The 21,605-nt window shown below is 53.5% G+C and overlaps 1 protein-coding gene across 4 annotated transcripts in view; it reads left to right on the top strand.

Annotated features, from left to right (window-relative positions):
* The first annotated feature begins 1,684 nt into the window (after window positions 1-1,684).
* DLGAP4 (DLG associated protein 4) overlaps window positions 1,685-21,605 on the top strand; it is an 85,022-nt gene continuing 65,101 nt past the window's right edge. For 2 of the 4 annotated variants that reach the window (XM_061207938.1, XM_061207939.1), the window contains exons 1-5: window positions 1,685-2,683; window positions 5,635-5,876; window positions 8,586-8,700; window positions 11,345-11,395; window positions 14,459-14,699. In XM_061207938.1, coding sequence (XP_061063921.1) covers window positions 1,685-2,683; window positions 5,635-5,876; window positions 8,586-8,700; window positions 11,345-11,395; window positions 14,459-14,699 — 1,648 coding nt within the window. Of the gene's footprint in view, window positions 2,684-5,634; window positions 5,877-8,585; window positions 8,701-11,344; window positions 11,396-13,564; window positions 13,631-14,458; window positions 14,700-21,605 lie in introns of all 4 variants that reach the window. The other 2 variants (XM_061207937.1, XM_061207940.1) reach the window with 2 other exon arrangements.

The following is a 21,605-nucleotide window of genomic DNA, read 5'->3' as shown; positions in this document are numbered from 1 at the left end:
TCCAGCTTCTAAAGGCTGCCCGCATTCCTCGGCTCATGACCCCACATCACTCTGACCTCTGCTTCCGTCATCACATCTCCCTCTTTGACTCTGACCCTCATGCCTCCCTCTGACGAGGACCCATGTGATTAGGTTGTGCCCCTCCAGATAATCCAGGAAATCTCCCCATCTCAAGATCCTTAACCATATCTGCAATGTCCTGTTTAACATGTAAAGTATCATAATCACAGGTTCTGAGGATTAGGACTGGGCATCTTGGGAGCCATCATTCTGCCTCCCATACCTGGTTTCAGCCAGAGCCTGTCCACTCTGGCCCAGCCCCTCTGAGATATCCTCTGTCCCCAGTGCCCTTGGCCTCACTTGCTCTGTTCCAGCCGTACCAACTCCTTGCAGATCCTCAGCACACCAGGCACACAGGCCAGACCAAGCCTTGGGACTCCTCCAAGCGTGACTAGTGGGGTCCAGGGCTAAGAAAGCTTGCTGACTTCCCCTTCTGCCCCATGGTACAGATGGGAAGACTGAGGCCCAGAAAGGAAAGGGACTTGCCTAAATTTGAGACTGGCATTTCCAGGATGGTTCTGGCTGGAAGGCCCATTTTACAATAGAGAAACTGAGGCACAATGGCTCCACCTACACGCCACCCTGAGGATATGCTCCTGCTATTGACTTGCTGGGAACTCTGTCCCAGGCCAGGTGTCATTGATTCATCCCAGTAGGAAATGATGGGCTGATGGGCTTGTTGGCCTGTCTGATGGCTGCAGCCCCCAGCCTCTAGCCCAGGGGTCACACTCAGTAGACTTTTGTTGAGGACAGAGTGGGTTTTTACAGAGGGATTACATTTGACGTAAGGTTTCTTCTGCTAAAATAGAGTTGGACAGTACTGCCCTCAGACCTGGGTAAGAGGGGCCTCGGCCCCAGGCCCCACTCTTTAGAAGGCCTCTCTGGCCCTCTCTCAACCTTGTTGTTCCCCACGAGGCAAGGAATGTTCAGGGGCCAGGGGAACATGCCCACCCAGAGCCTACATTCCCCTTTCGACCACACTCTGCACCCTGGGCAGACCCCAGCCTGGAATTCCCTGCCCCAAAGACCCCAGGCCTGCTTCCAGGGCCAGCACAGATCCTCCCATGGTGGCCTACCCTGCCAGTGGGACCAGCCCTAGGGCTGAGGGGTGGCTGTTTGGGGGGCATGTGGAGTGAGCTAGGGGTGCACGCATGGGTGGGGCTCCTCGTGGTGAGGAACAGAGTCAGAGACAGGAGGAAAATGGAGGGCAGGCAACTTCCCCCTGACCACATGCTGCCATGGAATTCGGAGGAGACCAAGAAGTCTGAGTTCAAACCTGGCTTTCCAGGTTATTGTGAAAATATGTTCGTCAAGGTAGGAGAGTAGAACATATTTTGTTTAACGTTTTGCTAGCCTGAGATGTCGCTTTTATTTATCCGTATGGTATGTGGGTCTCCATTTGTACTCATGATTCCCGACCCACAATGTTAAGGGCAGGCCAGGAGTCTTCAGAAATCCTTCCAACCTTGAGATCTGCGGGGGTCTGGCTGACCTTCCCAGCATCCTATCCCCTCCAAATCCAGCTGACACCTGTCTGTCTTCTCTCCCCAGATTAGCTGCTGCCCGGGAGAGGAGACCCGGGCAACCCGCTAGGGCGACGGCCCCTGCCCCGAGGGCCGGGATCATGAAAGGCCTCGGTGACAGCCGCCCCCGCCACCTGTCCGACAGCCTGGACCCACCACACGAGCCCCTGTTCGCAGGGCCTGATCGCAACCCCTACCTGCTATCGCCCACGGAGGCCTTTGCCCGCGAGGCGCGCTTCCCCGGGCAGAATGCTCTGCCGGGGGACGGGCTCTTCCCGCTCAACAACCAGCTGCCCCCACCGAGCAGCACCTTCCCCCGCATCCACTACAACTCCCACTTCGAGGTGCCAGAGGAGAGCCCCTTCCCCAGCCACGCCCAGGCCACCAAGATCAACCGGCTGCCCGCCAACCTCCTGGACCAGTTTGAGAAGCAGCTGCCTATCCACCGCGATGGCTTCAGCACTCTCCAATTCCCCCGCGGGGAGGCCAAGGCCCGGGGCGAGAGTCCTGGCCGCATCCGCCACCTGGTCCACTCAGTCCAGCGGCTCTTCTTCACCAAGGCGCCCTCCCTGGAGGGCACGGCAGGCAAGGTCGGCGGCAATGGCGGCAAGAAAGGTGGCCTGGAGGACGGCAAGGGCCGGAGGGCCAAGAGCAAGGAGCGGGCCAAGGCTGGGGAGCCCAAGCGGCGCAGCCGTTCCAACATCTCGGGCTGGTGGAGCTCCGACGACAACTTGGATGGTGAGGGTGGCGCCTTCCGCAGCGGTGGCCCAGCCTCTGGACTGATGACACTAGGCCGCCAGGCAGAACGCAGCCAGCCACGCTACTTCACGCACGCCTACAACACCATCAGTGGGCACATGCTCAGAGCCGCCAAGAACAACACCGCCGAGCTGACCGCCCCGCCACCTCCGCCGGCACCCCCGGCCACCTGCCCCAGCCTTGGGGTGGGCGCTGACACCAACTATGTCAAGCGGGGCTCCTGGTCCACCCTGACCCTCAGCCACGCCCATGAGGTCTGCCAGAAGACCTCAGCCACCTTGGATAAGAGCCTGCTAAAGTCCAAATCCTGCCACCAAGGTCTTGCCTACCATTACCTGCAGGTGGGTCCCTGCCAGGGTCAGGGTAGGGTGAGGGATTGTGGGGAAGGCACCAGTTTGAGGCCCAGCTCTGTCACAGATTGACTTGGAAAGTTGTTTCACTCAGGCCTCTGTTGACTCGCCTAGGAAATGGGTGGCTGGTGGTTATCTTGCTAGTAAGAGGATTCCTTCCCCTGGTCATGCCCTCAGCAGACATTGATTAGGACCCTTCTGAGACCGGCCCTGAGTAAGGACCAAAACATGTCCCTTCCCTTTAGAAGAAAAATATGGAAGCTGTGCCTTCTATCCCCTCCTAGGACCATTGCATGGCATTCTGCTTGCCAGCCTCCTGCCTGGTACTGCCCCCAGACTGCAGGCTCCTTGAAGACAGGGACCATATCTGGTGCAGCTCTGGGTCCCCAGGGCCCAAGACAGGGTCTGTCATACAGGAAGTGCTCAAGAAACATGAGAGGAGAGAGGGGTAGATGAACAGATGGACACTTGAATGAATAGAGTGAGAAATAAATAAGACATAGTCCCGATGATCAGGATGCTGGGAGAGAAAGACACATGAACAGACATTCCTGTCAGCATGCGCAGAACGTGATGGAGATGAGCAGGGGAACTGCAGGAGCCCCGAGGCCCTAAATCAGTTTGGGGCACTAGCTTTTTTCTTTCAAACACTAATGTTTATTGAGGCACTTATTATGCACCAAGCCTGCACTCCTGGAAAGTGGCAGAAGGCTCAGAGACATCTCTGCTGCTCTACTTGTGCTGGGTCTCTCAAGGGCAGGGTGAGTGGCTGAGAACTGGGTGGCTCCCGGGACCAGAGCCCAAGCTGTGGGTGAAAGTTACAGGAAGTAGATTTCGGTTCACCTGCAGATGGAAGGGGCTGCTTCAGTAGGTAGTGAGTACCTCATCCTGGAGGGCGTGTCAGCACAGGCCTGGCCAGCCTTTGGGAACACATTAGATGCATTTTGAACCGGATGAACATCGAAGTCTGACCTGAGTTCTTGTCATTCCAGATAAAATTCCAAAGACAGTGAGACTATGGGGGGAGGAGGCTATTTTTTTCAATAGGAGGGAAATGAAATCTAGGCAGTATTTTATATATTTAAGGCTTTTGTGGCTCTCAATCTACTTCCTTAGCTTAGAAACATCAGAGGGGGTGGTGTGTGACCTAGCTCCCTCTCAAATGATATGGTTTGGTCTGATCACGTGAAAATGCTTCAGAAACACCGTGAAACGGTGGCGCTGCAGGCCCTGGAGTGGTGCTGCCTGCTTGCTCAACAGGAAGTAGGTGGGTAAGGGCTGGGGAAGCCACAGGTGTTGAGCAGGGATATACAAAGCCACCTTCCCAGGGGACAGGTGGAGGTAGGAAGGAGGGACTAGCAAATGGTTTGGGGTAGAATGTGCAGGTCCTGGTGACTGGCTGGGCAGTCAGTTGGGGAGGAAGGTGTTAATGGGAAAGCTGCTGGGGTGGGGGGGGGACCTGGGATGGGAATCCCAGGCAGGGACCCTCCCTCAGCCAAGAATCAACCACTGGCAATGTGGGAACTGAGAAGAACATGGTCTCTGTGCAGGCATGGTGATTTGGGGAGTGTGGTGTGCACTTGCGGGCATGGCGAAGAATGGGTGTGCTGTGTACACTGAGAAATATGTGTGCCTGTGTGTCCGTGGTGACGTATAGACCCAGGGAAGGTGTGTGCTCTGTATGTGTTGAGGCGGGGACACGGTGAGGAGGGGCAAGTTGAGATGTGTCTGCGGCGCAGTGGTGGCTGGTGTGCACGTGAGGAGGTGTGTACGCTCTGTGTCCACATCGTGCGCTCACTGAGGGGCGGGCACATGATGAAGTGGCTGGGGTGCGTCCTTGGGGAGAGGGGTGCGTCCTTGGGGAGAGGGGTGTGTCCTTGGGGAGAGGGGTGCATCCTTGGGGAGAGGGGTGTGTCCTTGGGGAGAGGGGTGTGCGGGGAAGGGGCATGCTTGCTCTCTGAGGTGCATGTACATGGCACGGCGTGTTCACCCTGTGCTCGGGCTGAGGTACGTGTGAGTGCTGAGATGAGCGTACTCCATAACGAGGTGAACATCCACTGTGTGGACACATCGGTGGGTATCAAGTGAACAAGGGTGTAGACAGTGTGTGCTGCCCCGGAGCAGCTGGCAGAGCCTGGCCTCAGAAGGGCAGGGGAGGTCCCCTCAGTTGGTTTCTGCCACTGTAACCACTGAGGACCAGGGCTGCCCTCACAGCTGTGACCTTATTTACCCTTATCACAGCCCCCTTCCACAGATGGGGTCCCTGGAGTTCAGATGGGAACACTGGGCCCTTTTTCCAGCTCACCACATGGCTGCCAGACCCCACAAAGCCCTTGTGCTCTCTGTACCTCAGTTTACCCACCTATAGGATGAGGAATGTTGTTTGGCCCCAAAGACCTCACCCCCGAACTGATGTGCTAGGGTCCCCTGACTCATCCTCCCCCACCATCCTAGGGTGCAGGGACCTCTCTCAAGCCTGCTGTTCTTATCTGGGCAGTGGGATCATAAGCCATCCACTGAGATAGCAGGGGAAGTAATGGGAACACAGGGGTTGCTCAGAAGGGTGGCTGCAGTGGAAGCCATTGTGATCATTCTGTCTGGGCGGTTTTGCTGGGGCACACTCAGCCTGGGATCCATGGAGATCTGAGGTTGGAGAAGGCCACATAGTGCAGCTGCGGCAGAACTGGCTCTGGAACCCAGGTATCCTTCCGAGCCCCGGCTCTGCCCTGCTGATGGGTGCCTTTAGTGGCAGTACCCAGCACCGAACGCCGAATTCCCCGAGGTGGGCAGCGAGGGAGCTTCAAGGTCCTGGAGATGGGGGTTCTAGCGTGCAGCTCACTCCCCAGGTGATGAGCCCGAGGCTGGGTGGCCGGCGGCGCGCTGGGGGTGTGCGCTGCCCCCGCCCGAGCCACCCTTGCTGAGGGCTGCCCGCCCATCCCCAGGTGCCCGGAGGCGGCGGCGAATGGACCACCTCGCTGCTGTCCCCGCGCGAGGCGGACTCCACGGGCGAGGGCCCCATCCCGTGCCGGCGAATGCGCAGCGGCAGCTACATCAAGGCCATGGGCGACGAGGACAGTGACGAGTCCGGCGGCAGCCCCAAGCCCTCCCCCAAGACGGCGGCGCGGCGCCAGAGCTACCTGAGGGCCACGCAGCAGTCGCTGGGAGAGCAGAGCAATCCCCGCAGGTGAGCGCACAGTCCCGCCCCCTAGGGTCGCGCCCGCAGGCCAGCCCTGCCCCCAGAAGCCCCACCGTGGGAGAGCCTCTCCCAAGTCCAAGTCCCGCCCCAGGAAGCCTCTGCTCACCAGCGAGTCCTGCCCCCTGGGAACCCCGCACCAGAAGGCCTGGCCACCTGTGAGTTCTGCTCCCTAAGGGGACCACTCCCTTAAAGCGAGCCACGCCCGCAGGCTTACCCTGCTCCACTGGGGCCCCGCCCACTTGTGAGCGCTCCTCTGGGAAAGCCTCTTTACACTCGTACAACCCTGGCTCACAGGCAAGCTTTGCCCTCTAGGTGAGCCCCTCACAGGTATGCCCCACCCCTGGGAACCTCGCCTTCCTCCTCTTCAGCCGCCCGCCCGGAGATCCCAGCCCCACAGATGAATCCTGCCCTCCAGCCTCAGACCCAAGTGAAGCCCCGCCCCCAATGATCCAGGCCCCCTAGGTGAACCCTCCTTCCGGTTAGCCCCCTTCCTGAGATCTTCGTCCTTAGGTTGGCCCCTGCACTTTGATGAGTTGACTCCGGAGAGCCCCGCCATTTGGTGAACCACCCCATAAGCCCCCCACAGTTAAGTCCTGACCACAGGTGAGCCTTATCCTTTGGTAAATCATAAGGGGAGTCTCTCCAGAGTGATTGGCCCAGGTAAACCCTGCCCACGGGAGCTACATCCCCAGATGATTTCCACTCGTACAGGGGAACTGCCCCAGGAGACCCTCTTCTTCAGGTTAGAGAACCCTGCCCTTAGTGAGCCCACCCCTTGTGCCAGCACTGCCCAGGGAAGGCCAGGGCCCCCTCTGCCAGTGCCCCTGTAATTGACCCCTGAGTTGAGCTCCGAGATTGGGGATGAGGGAGGATCCAGAAGTCAAAGGGAGATAGACAGCCTTCACCTGTCCCATCACCCGGCCTGGCATTCCACCAGTGGAGCCCCATCCTGTTGCTTTAAGACTGGGAAGAGTTAGTGAAAATGTGGAAAATGAAACACGTGCACACAGGAAGCAACAATTAACATGTTAGAGAGAGAAGTGAGCCTTTCACATGCAGAAGTCACCATGGGGATTAGAACAGAAAAGAATGAGTGCAAAACAGGTGAAAGTTGGTATAGGTGATTCAGAACCCACTGAGGAAGAGAAACAAAAGCAAGTCAGAAACAGGCAAAGGACTTGGAAGAGTTAAAGGAACCAAGCTTAGTCCTAGTTCTTCTACTCCTGGGGGCATGAGCCAAAGCTTCATTGGAGGAGGTAGCCTGGGAGGACTGCAGCAGAGGGAATAGAGCAGGGCAGGTGACAGTAGACTGAGGCAGGGAGTCTTATTGGCTGGGACAGAGGCAGGGAATGGCCTCCAGGTGGGAATTCAGGACACCATCAGCCATTCCTAGGTCTCACCCTCTCTGAGCCTTAGTTTTCCTAGCTTTAAGTGAACGGGGCTGAGCTAGATGATCTCTAAGACCCCTTCTACTCCTGAGATTCTGCAATTCCTTGAATGACCTGTGGGCATGCAGGTGGGAGAGGTGGGCAGGACCAGGGCACAGGCCTTGAATGAGAGGGAATTGATAATAGTAGTACAGGCATATCTCCGACCACCGCAATAAAGTGGATATGGCAATAAAGTGAGTCACACGAAATTTTTTTGTTTTCCAGTGCATGTAAAAGTTATGTTTACACTATAGTCTAAGTGTGCAATAACATGATGTCTTTTAAAAAGTACATACCTTAATTTTAAAATGCTTTATTGCTGAAAAATGCTAACCATCACCTGACAACTCAGGGTTGCCACAAACCTTCAATTTGTTAAAAAGAAAAGAAAAGAAAAGAAAAACAAAAAAAAAATATCTGCAGAAGGCAGTAAAGTGAAGTGCAATAAAAGGAGTATTCCTGTAGTAACAGTAATGGGGGCCATCTGTTAGGACTTGCTGTGCTCTGGGCTCTATGCCTGCCCCAGTGCCCTTTAATCTGCATCACTGAAACCTCCTTACAGCCCCAGCAGGCAGGCACAATGACATCCCCCACTTTATAGGTGAGGAAACTGAGACTTAAGGGGTGACGACTTGCCCAGGGTCACCCAGTGAGGAAGCTGGATTCCAATCCAAGTTTGTCTATGTCAAGGCCCTGAGCTGTTGGCGGCTTGGACCTTATTTCCAGAGCGGGGGAGTTGGGGAGGGGGAGGCCCAGGGTCAGGTAGATGTGAGAAAGATTAAAGAGCCAGGGCTACGGGGAGAAGTGGTGAGTCTTCAGGGGCCTGGTGGAGGCTACCTGGACATTGTGTCAAAACTGATGACCTTTGGGCAGCCCTGGCCGGAGGTCAAGGCTGTGGGCCTTGACCCATCTCCTCTGTCCAGCCCCTGGAATTGCCCCAGGCCTGCAGAGGAGGGGGCTGTAGAATTGAGCTGGTGTGGCCCACCCCTGGTTTGAAACAGTCAAGAGCAAGCTTGTGCTGCCACCTCGCGGTTGCAGTGGACATAACAGGTGAGGGCCACCTGCACCCTCCAGACTCACAAGGCCTCCAAAAGCTGGGAGCAGCTCTCCCCTTGCTCATCACCCCCCATACTACCCGGGATGGCAGTGGCTTCCATTTTACCCTCTGCCACTGGATAACCTTGGCCCGTTTTTCCCCCTCTGGGCCTCAGTTTCCCATGCTGAACAAAGGGTGGGCTGAGCCCCATCTGCTCCCCATCCCCACCAGGAGTCTGGACCGCCTGGATTCAGTGGACATGCTGCTGCCCTCCAAGTGTCCGAGCTGGGAGGAGGACTACAACGCCGTCAGCGACAGCCTCAACGACTCCAGTTGCATCAGCCAGGTGAGGGTGGCAGGCAGCCAGAAGGTCAGTGGGCTTGGGAGAGCCCCAACTCCCACCCAGGAAAAGGACAGACGTCCAGGTCCAGCCTCTGTTGAGTGGTCCCTGAATGTCTGCCCTGTGCTTCTGTTCGGTCTTTGTTCCTGAAGCTGCCTGTGTGTGTCTCTTCCCCACTGACTGTCCTGTGGCTGGAGAGCAGTCACAGGGCCTCACATTGATGGCCTAAGCTGTGGGCCCAGAGGAAGGGGCCATACCACTGCCTTAGACCCAGGAGCCCCGAGGATAGGGTACTGGAGACCTGGGTTTGAGTCCCAGTCTTGTCACTGACAGTATGAACCCAGGACAAAGCACTCCCTCCCTGAGCCTCATTTTCCTGATTTACCACCAGAGGGTGATAATTCCTATTTCAAAGGGTTGTGAGGAATCAATGAGATAACAAACATAATGTGCTCAGGAAAGGGTGGCTCCCTTGATGGTTAGCGTTGTCATCTTGCTGTGTGACTTCGGGCAAGTTGCTTCTCCACTCTGGACCTCCATGTCCCACCTGATCAGTGGATAGTTGGACTTCCAGGGTCCAGCCAGCTTTGCCACTAACAGCGGTAAACATGCTGTGCTATACTATTAATTCTCTCAACCATCAGCTAGCTCCTTGATCCCTCACAGCCACCCCCAGAGGGGGCCTTATCATCCATATCCCCATTTCATAGGTGAGGAAACTGAGGCCCAGATAGGTGGGGTCACAACAGCTAGGAAGAGGCAAAGCTGGGCAGAGATCTAGGGCTGTCAGACCCAGACCTGGACCTCAGCCCCTACTGTGTTGTGCACAGTACTTTACAGTTTGCAAAGGGACGACCAGTCAAGGCTTGAGGGCTCCCCCCCATGGTGTGGATGGGGAGACGAGGCCCAGAGAGGGCAGACATCTGCCAATAGTAGCACAGTGAGGCAGTAGAGGCAGCCAGGTGCAGACCCAGCCACCTCTCTGGGCAGGAACAGGCCCTAGGTCCCACCGTGTGCAGCCCCACGGCCTGGGCTAACGGACTGCTTAAAACTTTCAGATCCCAGCTCATCACCACCCCATATTCCTGGCCCGGCCAAGCCCGCCCCAGCCCCCATCCTCAGCACTGTCGTTCCCACGCTCCAGGGAGACTGACCTCAGATGTGGGGAGAGGGAGAGCCCCCCCACCCCCGGCCAGGGGACCCTCCGCCCCACCATCCTCATCCAGGCCCCACCAAGTCTCACCTGCACCGTTGTCCTGGCCTCCGTGCCTGCCACCTCCAATCTATTCTCAGCGGCCAGAGGGAGCTTGTAAAAGACAGAAGTCAAATCACGTCACCTGCTCCGAAGCCTCCCATGGCTCCCGCCTCACCCTAGTGAAAGCCAGACCTGTGAAGCCCGGCCTTGCTCTCAGATGTGATCCCTGACTTGCTCTGTCACTCACTCTGCTCCAGCCATTCTGGCCTCCTTTTGCTCCTCACACACCTCATTCCTGCCCCAGGCCCCCTGCATTTGCTCCTCCCTCTCCCAGGAGCATCATCTCCCAGATCTTTGCACAGCTGGTTCTTCTCTGTGTCCCAGGTCTTGGCTCAAATGTCACCTCAGAGGGACCTGCCCTATCACTTGCCTCAGGGGGTCCCCGGGGCCCTGTTTCCTTACTCTGCTTAATTTTCTTGACAGCACTTCTCACTATCTGGAATTATACTTGTTAGTTGATGTCTGTCTCACTCTTAAGACTGGGAGTGCCCTACAGATGGGGACCTTGCTGTCTTGTCCCCACAGAGTCCCCAGCACATGGCACAGGGCATGTAGGTTTGCTGAATGGACGGCGTCCCTCCCTGTCTCTCCCATCCTGCCTGTTCTCTCATCCCTCAGTCTCCCTGTCGGTCTGTGTCTGTCTCCCTCTGTTTTTCTCTCCCCTCATTCACATTTTTCTCTAATTCTCTCCAGTGTGTCTCATTTCCATGTTTCTCTCTGGGTCTGCCTGTCTCTCTCACACCCACCGTCTCCATCCCCTGCCTGGCCCTGGCACCTGGAACAATTTTGTCCTTTGGCTACACGAAAAGGTACATGGAATCAGCCAGGCTGGGGACCCCAGCAGGTCTCTCCCACTACCCCCTGCCCAGCCCCAGCTCTCTCCTAGCCCAGGGTCCTCTGAGCCCCCAAATCCTCATCCCGTGAAGCTTGAGTGACCTGAGCCACATATGTCGCCCCAGAGTCAGAGATGTCCAGTTCTGTCTGTGTCTCTGAGGCCTCAACTCCTGCCAGAAGAAGCCCCGCTCCCACCAGGCACTGGACTGTGTAAGCCCTGACCAGGGAAGAGACGTCTCTGGGCTCTGTCCCTAATCTGTACATCCTGGGGGCTGCCTGCCCAGGTGAGAGGCAGCAGACAGGACATCCATGGTCCCAGAAGCCAACCCAGGAGAAAGACTTATAAACAGCAGATTACAAGTCTTCAACAACACCCAGCCCCAGAAGGAGTGAGCCTCCCACCTCTGGAGGAAGCCAAGCCCTCCCAGCAACTGGGCCTCAGCCAGTCTGGGGAGGAGGTTAGACCAGCCAGCCACAAGTTCTCTTGCAGCCAGGCCTGAATACCCCACCCTAGCCCCCAGCCTCGGTCTCCCCATAACCCTCCCCGTCTCTTTCCTGCAGATTTTTGGACAGGCCTCCCTGATCCCCCAGTTGTTTGGCCACGAGCAGCAGGTCAGTATGTTTGCCATTCTCTCGTCCCCCCATCCTAGAGGCCAGGGCTGGGTCTCAGGCACCTCAGTGGTCCTGGCCCCTGAGCCAGGCAGGTGCAAGCAGAGCCAGCACCAGGAAAGCCCCCTCCAGTGAAGATGGTGTCAGGGATCACGTTGGTGCCTGGACCTTCCACTCTTTGGCCCTATCGCTTCACTTCTCTGTGCCTCAGTTTCCTCTTCTCAAAAATGGAAAAGAATGGGCTAGGATCTATGGATGGGGCAAGAATAACCCCAGGATATTGGCATAACACTGTAAATCAACTATACTTGAATTTAAAAAATGTTTTTTTAAATAATAACCCCAAGATAAAGGAAGATGTACCCTGAGAGCTTCTAGCTCCCTCCTTCCCCTCATCCCCCAAAGCCTGGGAAAGGCCTGGGGAGACTGTTCCATTTGGACAGATCAGGGGCTGGGGGCATTGGCCTTCACATCCCAGCCCCAGATCCCCTGACTTATCTCCTTTCTTGGGTTCCAACAAGACCTTTCAGGATGTTAGGGTTCTGGAATGAACGCAGAGACTTTTCAAGCTTACCAAAGTTGGTGAAGACGACGCCAGTCCTGGCACTGTCTGCCTGTCCTAAGGGTGCCCCATCCCACGCACATCCATCCTGCCCCTGGAGGTGGTCCTCTCCTCCCTCCCAGGCCCCAGCCCCAAGGCCAGATAGAGAGGCAGGGAAGGTGCTCTGGGCCCAAGTCCTCATCGTGGCCAGGAGTGGCAAGGGACTGATGCAAGGCCACACGGCCTACAGGGCAGAACTGTGACTGGCCCCACATCTCCTGATTCCAGCCACGAATGCCTCATGTGCCTCCCACCTTCATATCATAATTCTTCTTGAGCACATTGTTGCAGAGGGTCTTTGGGGAGCCCACAGTGGGCCAGGTGACCTCTTCCTTCCTTCAACAGCCTCATGATAAGGGTGTGATGTGTTCACATATAAAGCCCCCAGGGCAGTTCCCTGCACATAGTATGTCCTCAATGATATACATACCAACAGCACTAACCAGCTGGCCTCTCCCTGGGAGCTTGGGAGCATCTTAACCGACACTGACAAATCTTTGCCCTAGCCCCACAAAGTTGCCTGTAATAACAGGTACAGGTTATCAGGTGCTTAGTTTTCCCAACTCTATTCGAAGCATGTGATTATGAATGATCTCATTTCATCTTGACCACAATCCTGTGAAATCTGGTCTCTAATTAGCCCCCATTTTATAGATGGGGAAACTGAGGCACAGAGCAGTTAAGTGACTTGCCCATATTCCTTTGTGAGAAAATGATGGAGCCGGGTATGAAACTCTGGCAGTCTAGCTCCAGAGGTGGGCCATTACCGTGCAATCCCTAATCAAGACCTCATCGCCCTTGGCAATCACAGGCGCCTCTCAGTATACCTCAGGTTGCAGCTTTGGAGGATAAACACCTATCTCTTTAATACCCTCTCCAAGTGAATTTTGGGTGTGTCACATGGCCTACATTTTAATTTATCAGTGCTGTCTGATAGAATTTTCTGTGATGATTGGAAGTGTTCTATAATCCATGCTGTCCAATAAGGTAGCATGAGCAAGTGAAATGTGGCTAGTGTGACGAAGGAACTGAATTTTGTTTATTTTAATTAATTTAAACCTAAATAGCCACGCATGGTTAGTTGCTACCACATTGAACAGAGCAAATTTAGACCTTTCCAAACATATACTCCAAATTGGGTGATGATCAGGAATTCCCTGGCAGTCCAGTGTTCAGGACTCCACGCTCTCACTGCCGAGGGCCCCGGTTCAATCCCTGGTCGGGGAACTAAGATACCGCAAGCTGCGTGGTGCAGCCAGAAAAAAAAAAAAAAAAAAAAATTGGGTGATGATCCATCCAGTCGTTTTACCTGATGCGGTGCCAGACGAGTCCACAGGCATTCTATTCCATTTAGATAGGGAAACACTGGTCCAGAGGATAGTGCTGGCCTGCCTGAGGTCACACAGCCAGGTCCAGGGCACAGTGGCCCCATATCCAGCTTCATCTTTTCCTCCACATGGTGCTCAGTCAACTTTTGCCCCCTCCCGTGTAGCCCAGGTGTCTTCCCAGACCCCCACCCAGTGTCCATCTTTAGCCAGCTGACTCCTCAGCTTATACTCTGTGATCCCCAGGTACCAAGATGGCCTGAGACATGGGTCAGACAGACCCTTCCAGAACGCTTGGAGAGTGTATGTATGGTGAGCCCCCTCTATGCTCACACCCCCAGCTGCAGATTTGTAGGATCTTGTCTCTAGAGGGCCACTTAGAAACCATCCAGATGAGGTTGAACTAGATGTGAGATGGCAAATAGCATATATACCTCCATTCTCCATACTGCCCATGGCAGATGTGACTAATCAATCCTCACTGCCACTACCCTCATTCCAGTATTATTTTCTCTCACCACACTATTGCATCAGCTTCATCTCTGGCCTCTGCCTCCATTCCAGACCCTATATCCAACATCCATTCTGTATACCAGGGCTAGATTAATCTTCCTTAAATATACATTTGGAGTATTGATTCTGCTACTTCCTCACTGGGTACAACTGGCAAGTATCTTCACCTCAGTAGCCCTCGGTTTCTTTGCTTATAAAAATGAAGGAATTGGACCATAAGATGGTAATTATCTAGCACACCTACTGCCACCTCCCCATTCCAACATTCAGGGCAGACGTTACTGATTATAGCCTTCCTTCTGGCTGAATTCAGATATGACCTCAAAATCTATTAATTAATCAGTCTGGACACACAAGATATAACCTAGCTAACATCCTAGAAAGTATGTTTAATAGTTTCTCCTCCATTGTAGAGATGGGAAAATTGAGGCCCAAAGAGGTGAGAGAGTCTGTATATTTCTTAAGGGCTCCATCTGCCCATCCCGTGTCCTGAGTGAGATGGGAGCAGGAGGGTGGGCCGAGTTGAGGCCCCACAGACTCCAGCGCTGCAGCTGAGCCGACCGCCAAGCACCCCATCCCTCCCCAGTGGGCACAGCCGGCCCCTGATGCCTGCTTTTGCCCTGACAGGTACGGGAGGCAGATCTGAGCGACCAGTACGAGGCAGCCTGCGAGTCGGCCTGCAGTGAAGCAGAGTCGACCACGGCGGAGGCTCTAGACTTGCCGCTGCCCAGCTACTTCCGCTCCCGCAGCCACAGCTACCTGCGCGCCATCCAGGCGGGCTGCTCGCAGGAGGAGGACAGTGTTTCCCTGCAGTCCCTTTCCCCCCCTCCCAGCACCGGCAGCCTCAGCAATAGTCGCACGCTTCCGAGTGAGTACCGAGACGGGGGACCCCGGGGACCCCTTGGACCGTTCCTGGTGGACCGGAGGTGGGGAGGAATCCATGGTTGGTGAGCCAGGATTGGTGGGGTGGCTAGCAAAAGCAGGAGGCCTTGGGGCCAAACTTCCCACCGACTGGTGAACTGGAGCTCAAATGGCAGCAGCGGGGGGGGGGGGGTGCGGGGGGCGCTGTCACAGAGGCAGATGTCAACACTGGGGGTGGGGTGAGGGGATCGTGAGGGCTGGAGCTTGTGAGATACTTGGTTGCCCCTGGCTCTCTAGACCCTGGCTCTTACTGAAGCCCTACTTACCTGTTTGGATTAGTTCAGGTAGGCAAACCTGTGGGGAGGGTGGGCCCCTGCAGGGAAGAGGATGGGATCTGCATTGAGCCTTCTCAAAGGGGTGGGTTTGCAGGTTTCTCTCATATTCACAGTCAGGGACAACCTATCCTTTCTGATACTTGTTCTAAGTTCTCTGACAATAACCCAGGCACAATCAGAGAAAAAGGGGACCCTGTGTCCCAGAGCAAGCCATGACCATCAAGACCCAGGAAGATCATAGTACAATTTCTGGCTTAGTAGAGAGAACTTTGATCTCACTCTGACTAGAGAGTTTTCCTCCCTGAGCCTCAGTTTCCCCATGTATAAATTGAGGCATAAGCCAGACCCTAGAGAGCTCTCAGGGGAGGTGAAATGAGGCTGTGCCTGGAGAGGTTTAGGCGGGCCCTTGCACATGGTAGGAGCTGACAAGTGTAGCTCTTATTACTGGTTCTCAGACTTGACTCTGAGCCTCCTGACAGTCAAAGGCATTGGGGTTGGATTATTGTAGGAAAAGACACATATTTCAAGCTCTCAGTTGGTGTTTGATATAAATAAATGAGCCTGAATCTTATGGATATTCTGTACACGAGAAACCAGCTTATTGACTGAATGAACTGCAAAGGCAGGGGGCAGAGCGAGAAACCACTTTGTTTCACTATTGCCTTTCAAATCATGGCTGATATCTGGGCAGATCCCCGAGCTTTTCCAGTCATTTTTAGACCTTAAGGAACAGTCTCATTTTCAGGTATTGAGAATCTGGTCTCATTTCAAAACATCAGTCTCATCTACTTCGGACCTCATGCACCTGCAACTAGGGCCTGACTGGGCTCAGAAGCCCACATTGGGGAGCTGGGCGTGGTGGTCAGTGTCTTCTCTGTTCCTTGTTCATCAGTGGCCATTTCTGGTTCCTCCAGTGGGAGGGGAAGGTCGCTAGTGCAGATGTTGTCTGGCATCAGGAGTATCTGTGTGACAGATGCCACTTGCTAGCTCTTTCTCTTAGGTGGTGCTTTCAGAGTTTCTCCTATCCTGCAGGGCCCTTGTAGTGTCTTCTTTCCTAGCATGGGCAATCCCCATCCAGGCCACCGCTGCTTATTCTGCCTCAGCTTCTCTATCCAGTGGTCCCCCTCCTCCGCACTCAGCCTCTTTTTGCCAGGGAACCTGGCCCTGCCAGGCAGGCATCTTGGGCAGACTCCTCTGATGACAACTCCAGCCCTACTGTCTCCCTCAGCTCCCACTTAACCCATGTGAAAATGAGGCCTGTGCCTTGCAGAACTCTGAAAGTATAGGCTGGTCTGCTACAGCCTTCCTTCTAGACCTGCTGTCACAGCTAAGCCTGCCAGCCTCTCCACATTAGAAGTGTCCAAAGCAGGTGTCGGGGTCCAGTTTCTTTGGCCTCCAAATCCAGGGTATCCCTGCCAGGCTCTCCCAGGCACTCTGTTACAGTCTTATAGGAGTCTCAGGTAAAGGATCAGATTCCCCACATCATCAGGCCCAAGGAAAGTTCTCTAAGCAGGAGGTGGGCCTGGGGAATCAGATAGCATGTCAACAATTTTCTTCAAATAAACCTTCACTCACCAATCTCCCCCGACCCCAATCACTCATGAATGGACTGAAGATGGGTGATGGGCTACATGTCCGAGAACTGTCTGGGTCCCTGTATTGGTCAACTATTGCTACAATAGTGCTGCAAAGCAAACAACTACAAAATCAGTGTAATACAACAAGTAACATTTATTTCTTGCTCCCAAGTTTGTGGGTCAGCTGGAATGGCTCTGCTCCACATGTTTCTCACTCTCTTCCTGGGACCAAAGGGTCCTCCTGGGAACAGTGGCTTTAGCAGGGCATGTTCTTCTCATGTTGACAGCAGAAGCACAGAGAGCAAGCCTAACTACACAGGCACATTTCAAGGTCCCTGCTTGCATAATATCTGCTAAAATCCTATTAGTTAGAGAAAGTCATAGCTCAAAAACAAGGGATGGAGAACTATCCTCCCACCGTGTGGACAGAGGAAGGGGTGAAGAACCAGGGTCAGTAATTCAATTTACTGTGGCCCACTTTCTTGGCCACATTTATTCGTGTCCCTCTCACAGAAAATACCCTTATCCCAAAGATCCTGAAAAGTCTCATCCAATCATAACATCAGGATCTCATGGTACACCTGAAACTAATATAATATTGTAAATCAACTCTCCTTGAGTAATAAATAAATACATAAATACATGCATACATACATACATAAATTTTTTAAAAAGGAAAAAACATCTCATGATCTGTGTCAGATCTGGATGTGGCTCCTCTTGATCAAGCAACCTAAAATCTAAAATTAAAAAAAAAAAAGATATCTACCTCCCACCTCCCAACCCCCCCCCCCACACACACACCCAGCATACATTGGTAAAATAGGGGCAGGATGACTGCAGTCCACACTCCTGTTCAGAAAGAGGGAGAAGGGGTTCAGAGACTTACTGATCCATGGCCATTCTGAAGTCCTTCTGGGCAGATGTTGGGCAAATACTCTGGGAAAGGGAATGTCTCTTGACTAGGCCCAAGCTCTATGCCCTGGGGTTGATTCCCTAAGCCATGGTTTTCCGTAGCTCTTGGCTCTGCTCTCTGAAAGCCCTTCCTTTTCCATTAGCCTTGTTGGCCATGTCTAAAGAAAGCATTGGAGAATAGGCCTTTGGGCAGCCAAAGAGCCTTCTTTGTCTGCTTCCTGCCTGAAGAAAGTTAGGGACCCAGATGTCTTTTTACATCTTGAGTGGTCTCAGTCCCTTGAGCCTAAGCTGATCATAGTTTTGGCCACACACCTCCCTCAAACACTTTATGGGTTTTCTATGTATTGGATTCCACTTAACCCCATGTACCAAAAAGCACACCCACAATTATTTTTGAGTCAGGTCAGTCTCTCTCAACTCAATTATGATGACTTTGGGTACATCAGCCTTCTGTGGGGCCATGCTCTTAAGCTTTCTAGAAGCTCTTTTGAGCAGCTGAGAGCATCTACTGAATGTTACCTTATTATTTTAGAGTATTAATAAAAAATGTTGTAACCACATCCTCGATTTGATCTGGCCCACATGCTGTATCTCAAGGCCATGACCTTGGTCTGATCTTTGTCCCCAGGCTGTATATTAATTTGAAACTGATTTACTGGCTGGAGAAGCTGGAGTTGACTGATCTCTTGTCCAACTCAGCAAGTTCTGGGCTCTCTGTATTCCCTCTAAACACTCCCTATGACACTCCCTATTTCTTTTATGAATTCCTCTTTCTTCTAAGTCCTTATCAAATTCAGCCCAAAGGAGCCAGCTCTTGCTTTCAACATTTTACCTGGAAACTCCCTTGCCCAAATCCATTGGTTCTCTTCAAGTTACTGTAGATTGACAGTTTTACCAAGCATTTTGTCTCTGCAGAGTATGGGTAACCTTTTTTCAAGCCTCCTCTAACAGTTTGCTCACTGCTCACCACTTGGTCCCAGAGCCAATGCTACATATTTTTGTTTTTGTCACTTATACACCCCACTCTTGGTACCAATGTCTGTATCTATCAACTATTATCACAATAATGCCGTGTAACAAACAAGCACATCTAATTTCAGAGGCACACAATAATGCGCATTTGTTCTCATTCATGAGTTTTTTGGTTGGCTGGTTCTGCTCTGCATGTCCTATATTCTCCTCCTGGAACCAAAGAGCACTCCTGGAATCAGTACCCTAGCCAAGGCATGTACTTCTCATGGTGGTGGCAGAAGTATAAGAGGGCAAATCCCACAGTACAAGCTCATTTCAAGTCTCTGTGTCACACCTGTGAACATCTGGTTGGTCAAAGCAAGTCACATGAGCCCAAAGCCAAGGTCCAGGGAAATACACTCAATGTTTTGTGGGAGAAACTGCAGTTACATTGCAAAGGGCATGAACACAGGGAAGGGTTGAGAATTGAGGCCAAAAATTCAATCACGGCCCCTTCAGCACGTCCCGTATGAATAATCCAGCATTTCTGGCTTTAAATGTAGGGATGTGGGGCTCCAATTATTCTGAGTTTGGGGGCTTAAGCCCAAACCAAGATACTCAAGAAAGTACTGGTAGCAACATCTGACACCTACCCAGACATGTGTGCACATATATACCTACTTATGGATATATATAAGGTTCTGTACCCTTAGACCTCTCTCTCTGAAAACATATAAAAACACATGCACACTGATATTCTCACATGCACAAACATACACCTAATCTCTACATACAGTTGCACATGCTCTCACGTATGTGTGTGTCTCCTTCAAGGCTCATGCCACCTCCACACCTGTGAGGAAATCATGCCCCTAACAGATTGGAGCCACCAAAAAAATCCCCCCTACCCCATGTTTCCCCACTCAGCCCTCCCTCCAGGTCTTCATAGTGACCACTACATACTTGCTCCTCTCTCCTCCAACCCCTGATCCCCTCATGCTCCGCAGGTAAACTCACCTGCCTTGCAGGGAAAACCAAAGCCACCAGATTTTTCAGACCTGTGCCCAGAGCTGCAGTTGGTCCCTACAGTAGCTTAGTGCTGGGTTAAGAAAGACACTTAACTGTCATCTATTGGAAAATTATCATGATGCACAATTTTTATTAGAATAAGGTCCTTTACTGCCATCTGCCGCAGATGCGTCATAATAAATATATAATTCGATTATGTCTGTGTTGTGAACAGCACCCCCCTTATACGTGGCACCCTTCATCATTGTTAAACTTGCACCACCATCCATGGCATTCTGGCCCGTAACCACCTCCCTCCTCACAGACACACCCCACCACCCACAGGTACACCCTCCCTCAGACACTGTCTCCCTGCAGGGGTCACCCCTGCTCAGAAGGCTGCCCCCTGTCCTCAGCATATGTCTCCAAGAAGTGAGCAGTCCGGGACCTGTCCCCCACCTAGGGCTGTTCTGAGCCCCCAGTCGCTGAGGGGCATGAAAGCTCTTTGTCACCCTCACATGGGCACATATGCTCTCAGGCCATATGCCGGCAGGTGGGTGGATGGGGAGGCCACTTACTGAGATGGTGAGAGCCTGGGAGGGGCGGGCCCCTCCGGAGTGGCCCCGGGCAGGGCATGGAGCTGCCCACCCCCCCACGCGCTGGCTGGGGGCTGGCCAGCTTCCCAGCTGCCGGCACCCCCTCTGTCCCTCCCCTTCTCTGACCCAGATTCCACATTCCAGAAATAGCTCTGGCAGGTGACTGGCAGGCAGGGTTGGCCCCAGCCGGGATGGTGGGGGAAACAGAAGCTTTGCTACATACACATGCCCCTCCCCAGCCAAAGGACCTACCTGGGAGGGCCCACGGGGGTGCCATTACCCCCTCAGTCTGCCCCATCCTGCCCCCTCTCTCTCCACTTCTGAGAAAGAAAAGAAAGAACAGAGAACGCGTTCCGTCCCACTCCTCCCTTCTCTGACGCTGCCCATCCCCCATTAGCGCTCATTCTCCTCTTCTCCCTCCCTTCCTCCATCCCTTTCTTCCAGCTTCCCCTCCCCTCCATCATCTTCGCCTTCTGTCTGCCTGTCTCCCTCAGCCCTGTTTCTCCCCACCAGCCTCTCTCCCTTTCTTTCTTCTCAATTTCTGGCCCTTCTCCCTCCCCAGCCTCCCTTTCTGTGTCTCTCCCACTCCCTCTGAATCACAAGGGAGGCTGTGACAACACCTAGGTGCGGTGGCTGCTGGGTGGTACCTGCCACCTACCCCTGCCCCGCATCTACTGCATTCCCCGCACCTGCACATGGGTACACGTGTGTACACGCGCACATGTGCACACACCTGGAGTCACTCTCTGGCAGTGCTTGGGATAGGTTCCTGGACTGGGAAACACCCTTGCTCCTTGCTCAGGGGCCCTGAGTTCTAGTTTCAGCTGTGCTGTGTCACTCTGGGTGGGTCCTGACCTCTCCCTGTGCCTCAAATTCTCCATCTATGTTGTGAGGCTTGGGTTTGGGGACCCCCAAACACCTCCTATCTGAGTCACAGAATGCTCTGTCCTCCCTTCTTTGTCCCCTCTCCCCTCCCCCAGAACTCTCCCAGTTTCTTCTCTGATTTACTGTCTCCTCCATAGACACAGGAAGGGAGGCTGACAAAATTCCAGTAAGCAGCCAACCTTCCAAGCAGCCTTGTCCCCCAAGCCCTCTCCCAGGCCTAACCCTCCACAGTCTCCGGTTATTACACTACAGGCTCCTATCAGGTTGGACACTCCAATCCCCAGAATATCAGGGCTGAGAGGAACCTGAAAGACCATCATGTCCAGAGATGCAAATAGACTTCCAACTCACATGTCATCTCTGATCCCTGGAGCTCAGGACTGAGATTGGGTTAAGCAGAGAAATGTGCCACCATCGATTAGTGATGGCTGCTTTGTCCAGGAATGTTGCACTTATCTGACATTCCTTGTTTAGCCCAGTTAACCACACACACACACACACACACACACACACACACACACACGCACATACACGTTTACAGATTTTTTTTTAATTAATTAATTAGTTTATTTATTTTTGGCTGTGTTGGGTCTTCGTTTCTGTGCGAGGGCTTTCTCTAGTTGCAGCAAGCGGGGGCCACTCTTCA

The sequence above is a fragment of the Eubalaena glacialis genome, chromosome 13 (genome assembly GCF_028564815.1).
Source record: "Eubalaena glacialis isolate mEubGla1 chromosome 13, mEubGla1.1.hap2.+ XY, whole genome shotgun sequence".
Classification (NCBI taxonomy): Eukaryota; Metazoa; Chordata; class Mammalia; order Artiodactyla; family Balaenidae; genus Eubalaena; species Eubalaena glacialis.
The sequence above is the reverse complement of the archived record's forward strand: the minus strand, read 5'-3'. Positions and strand labels throughout refer to the sequence as shown.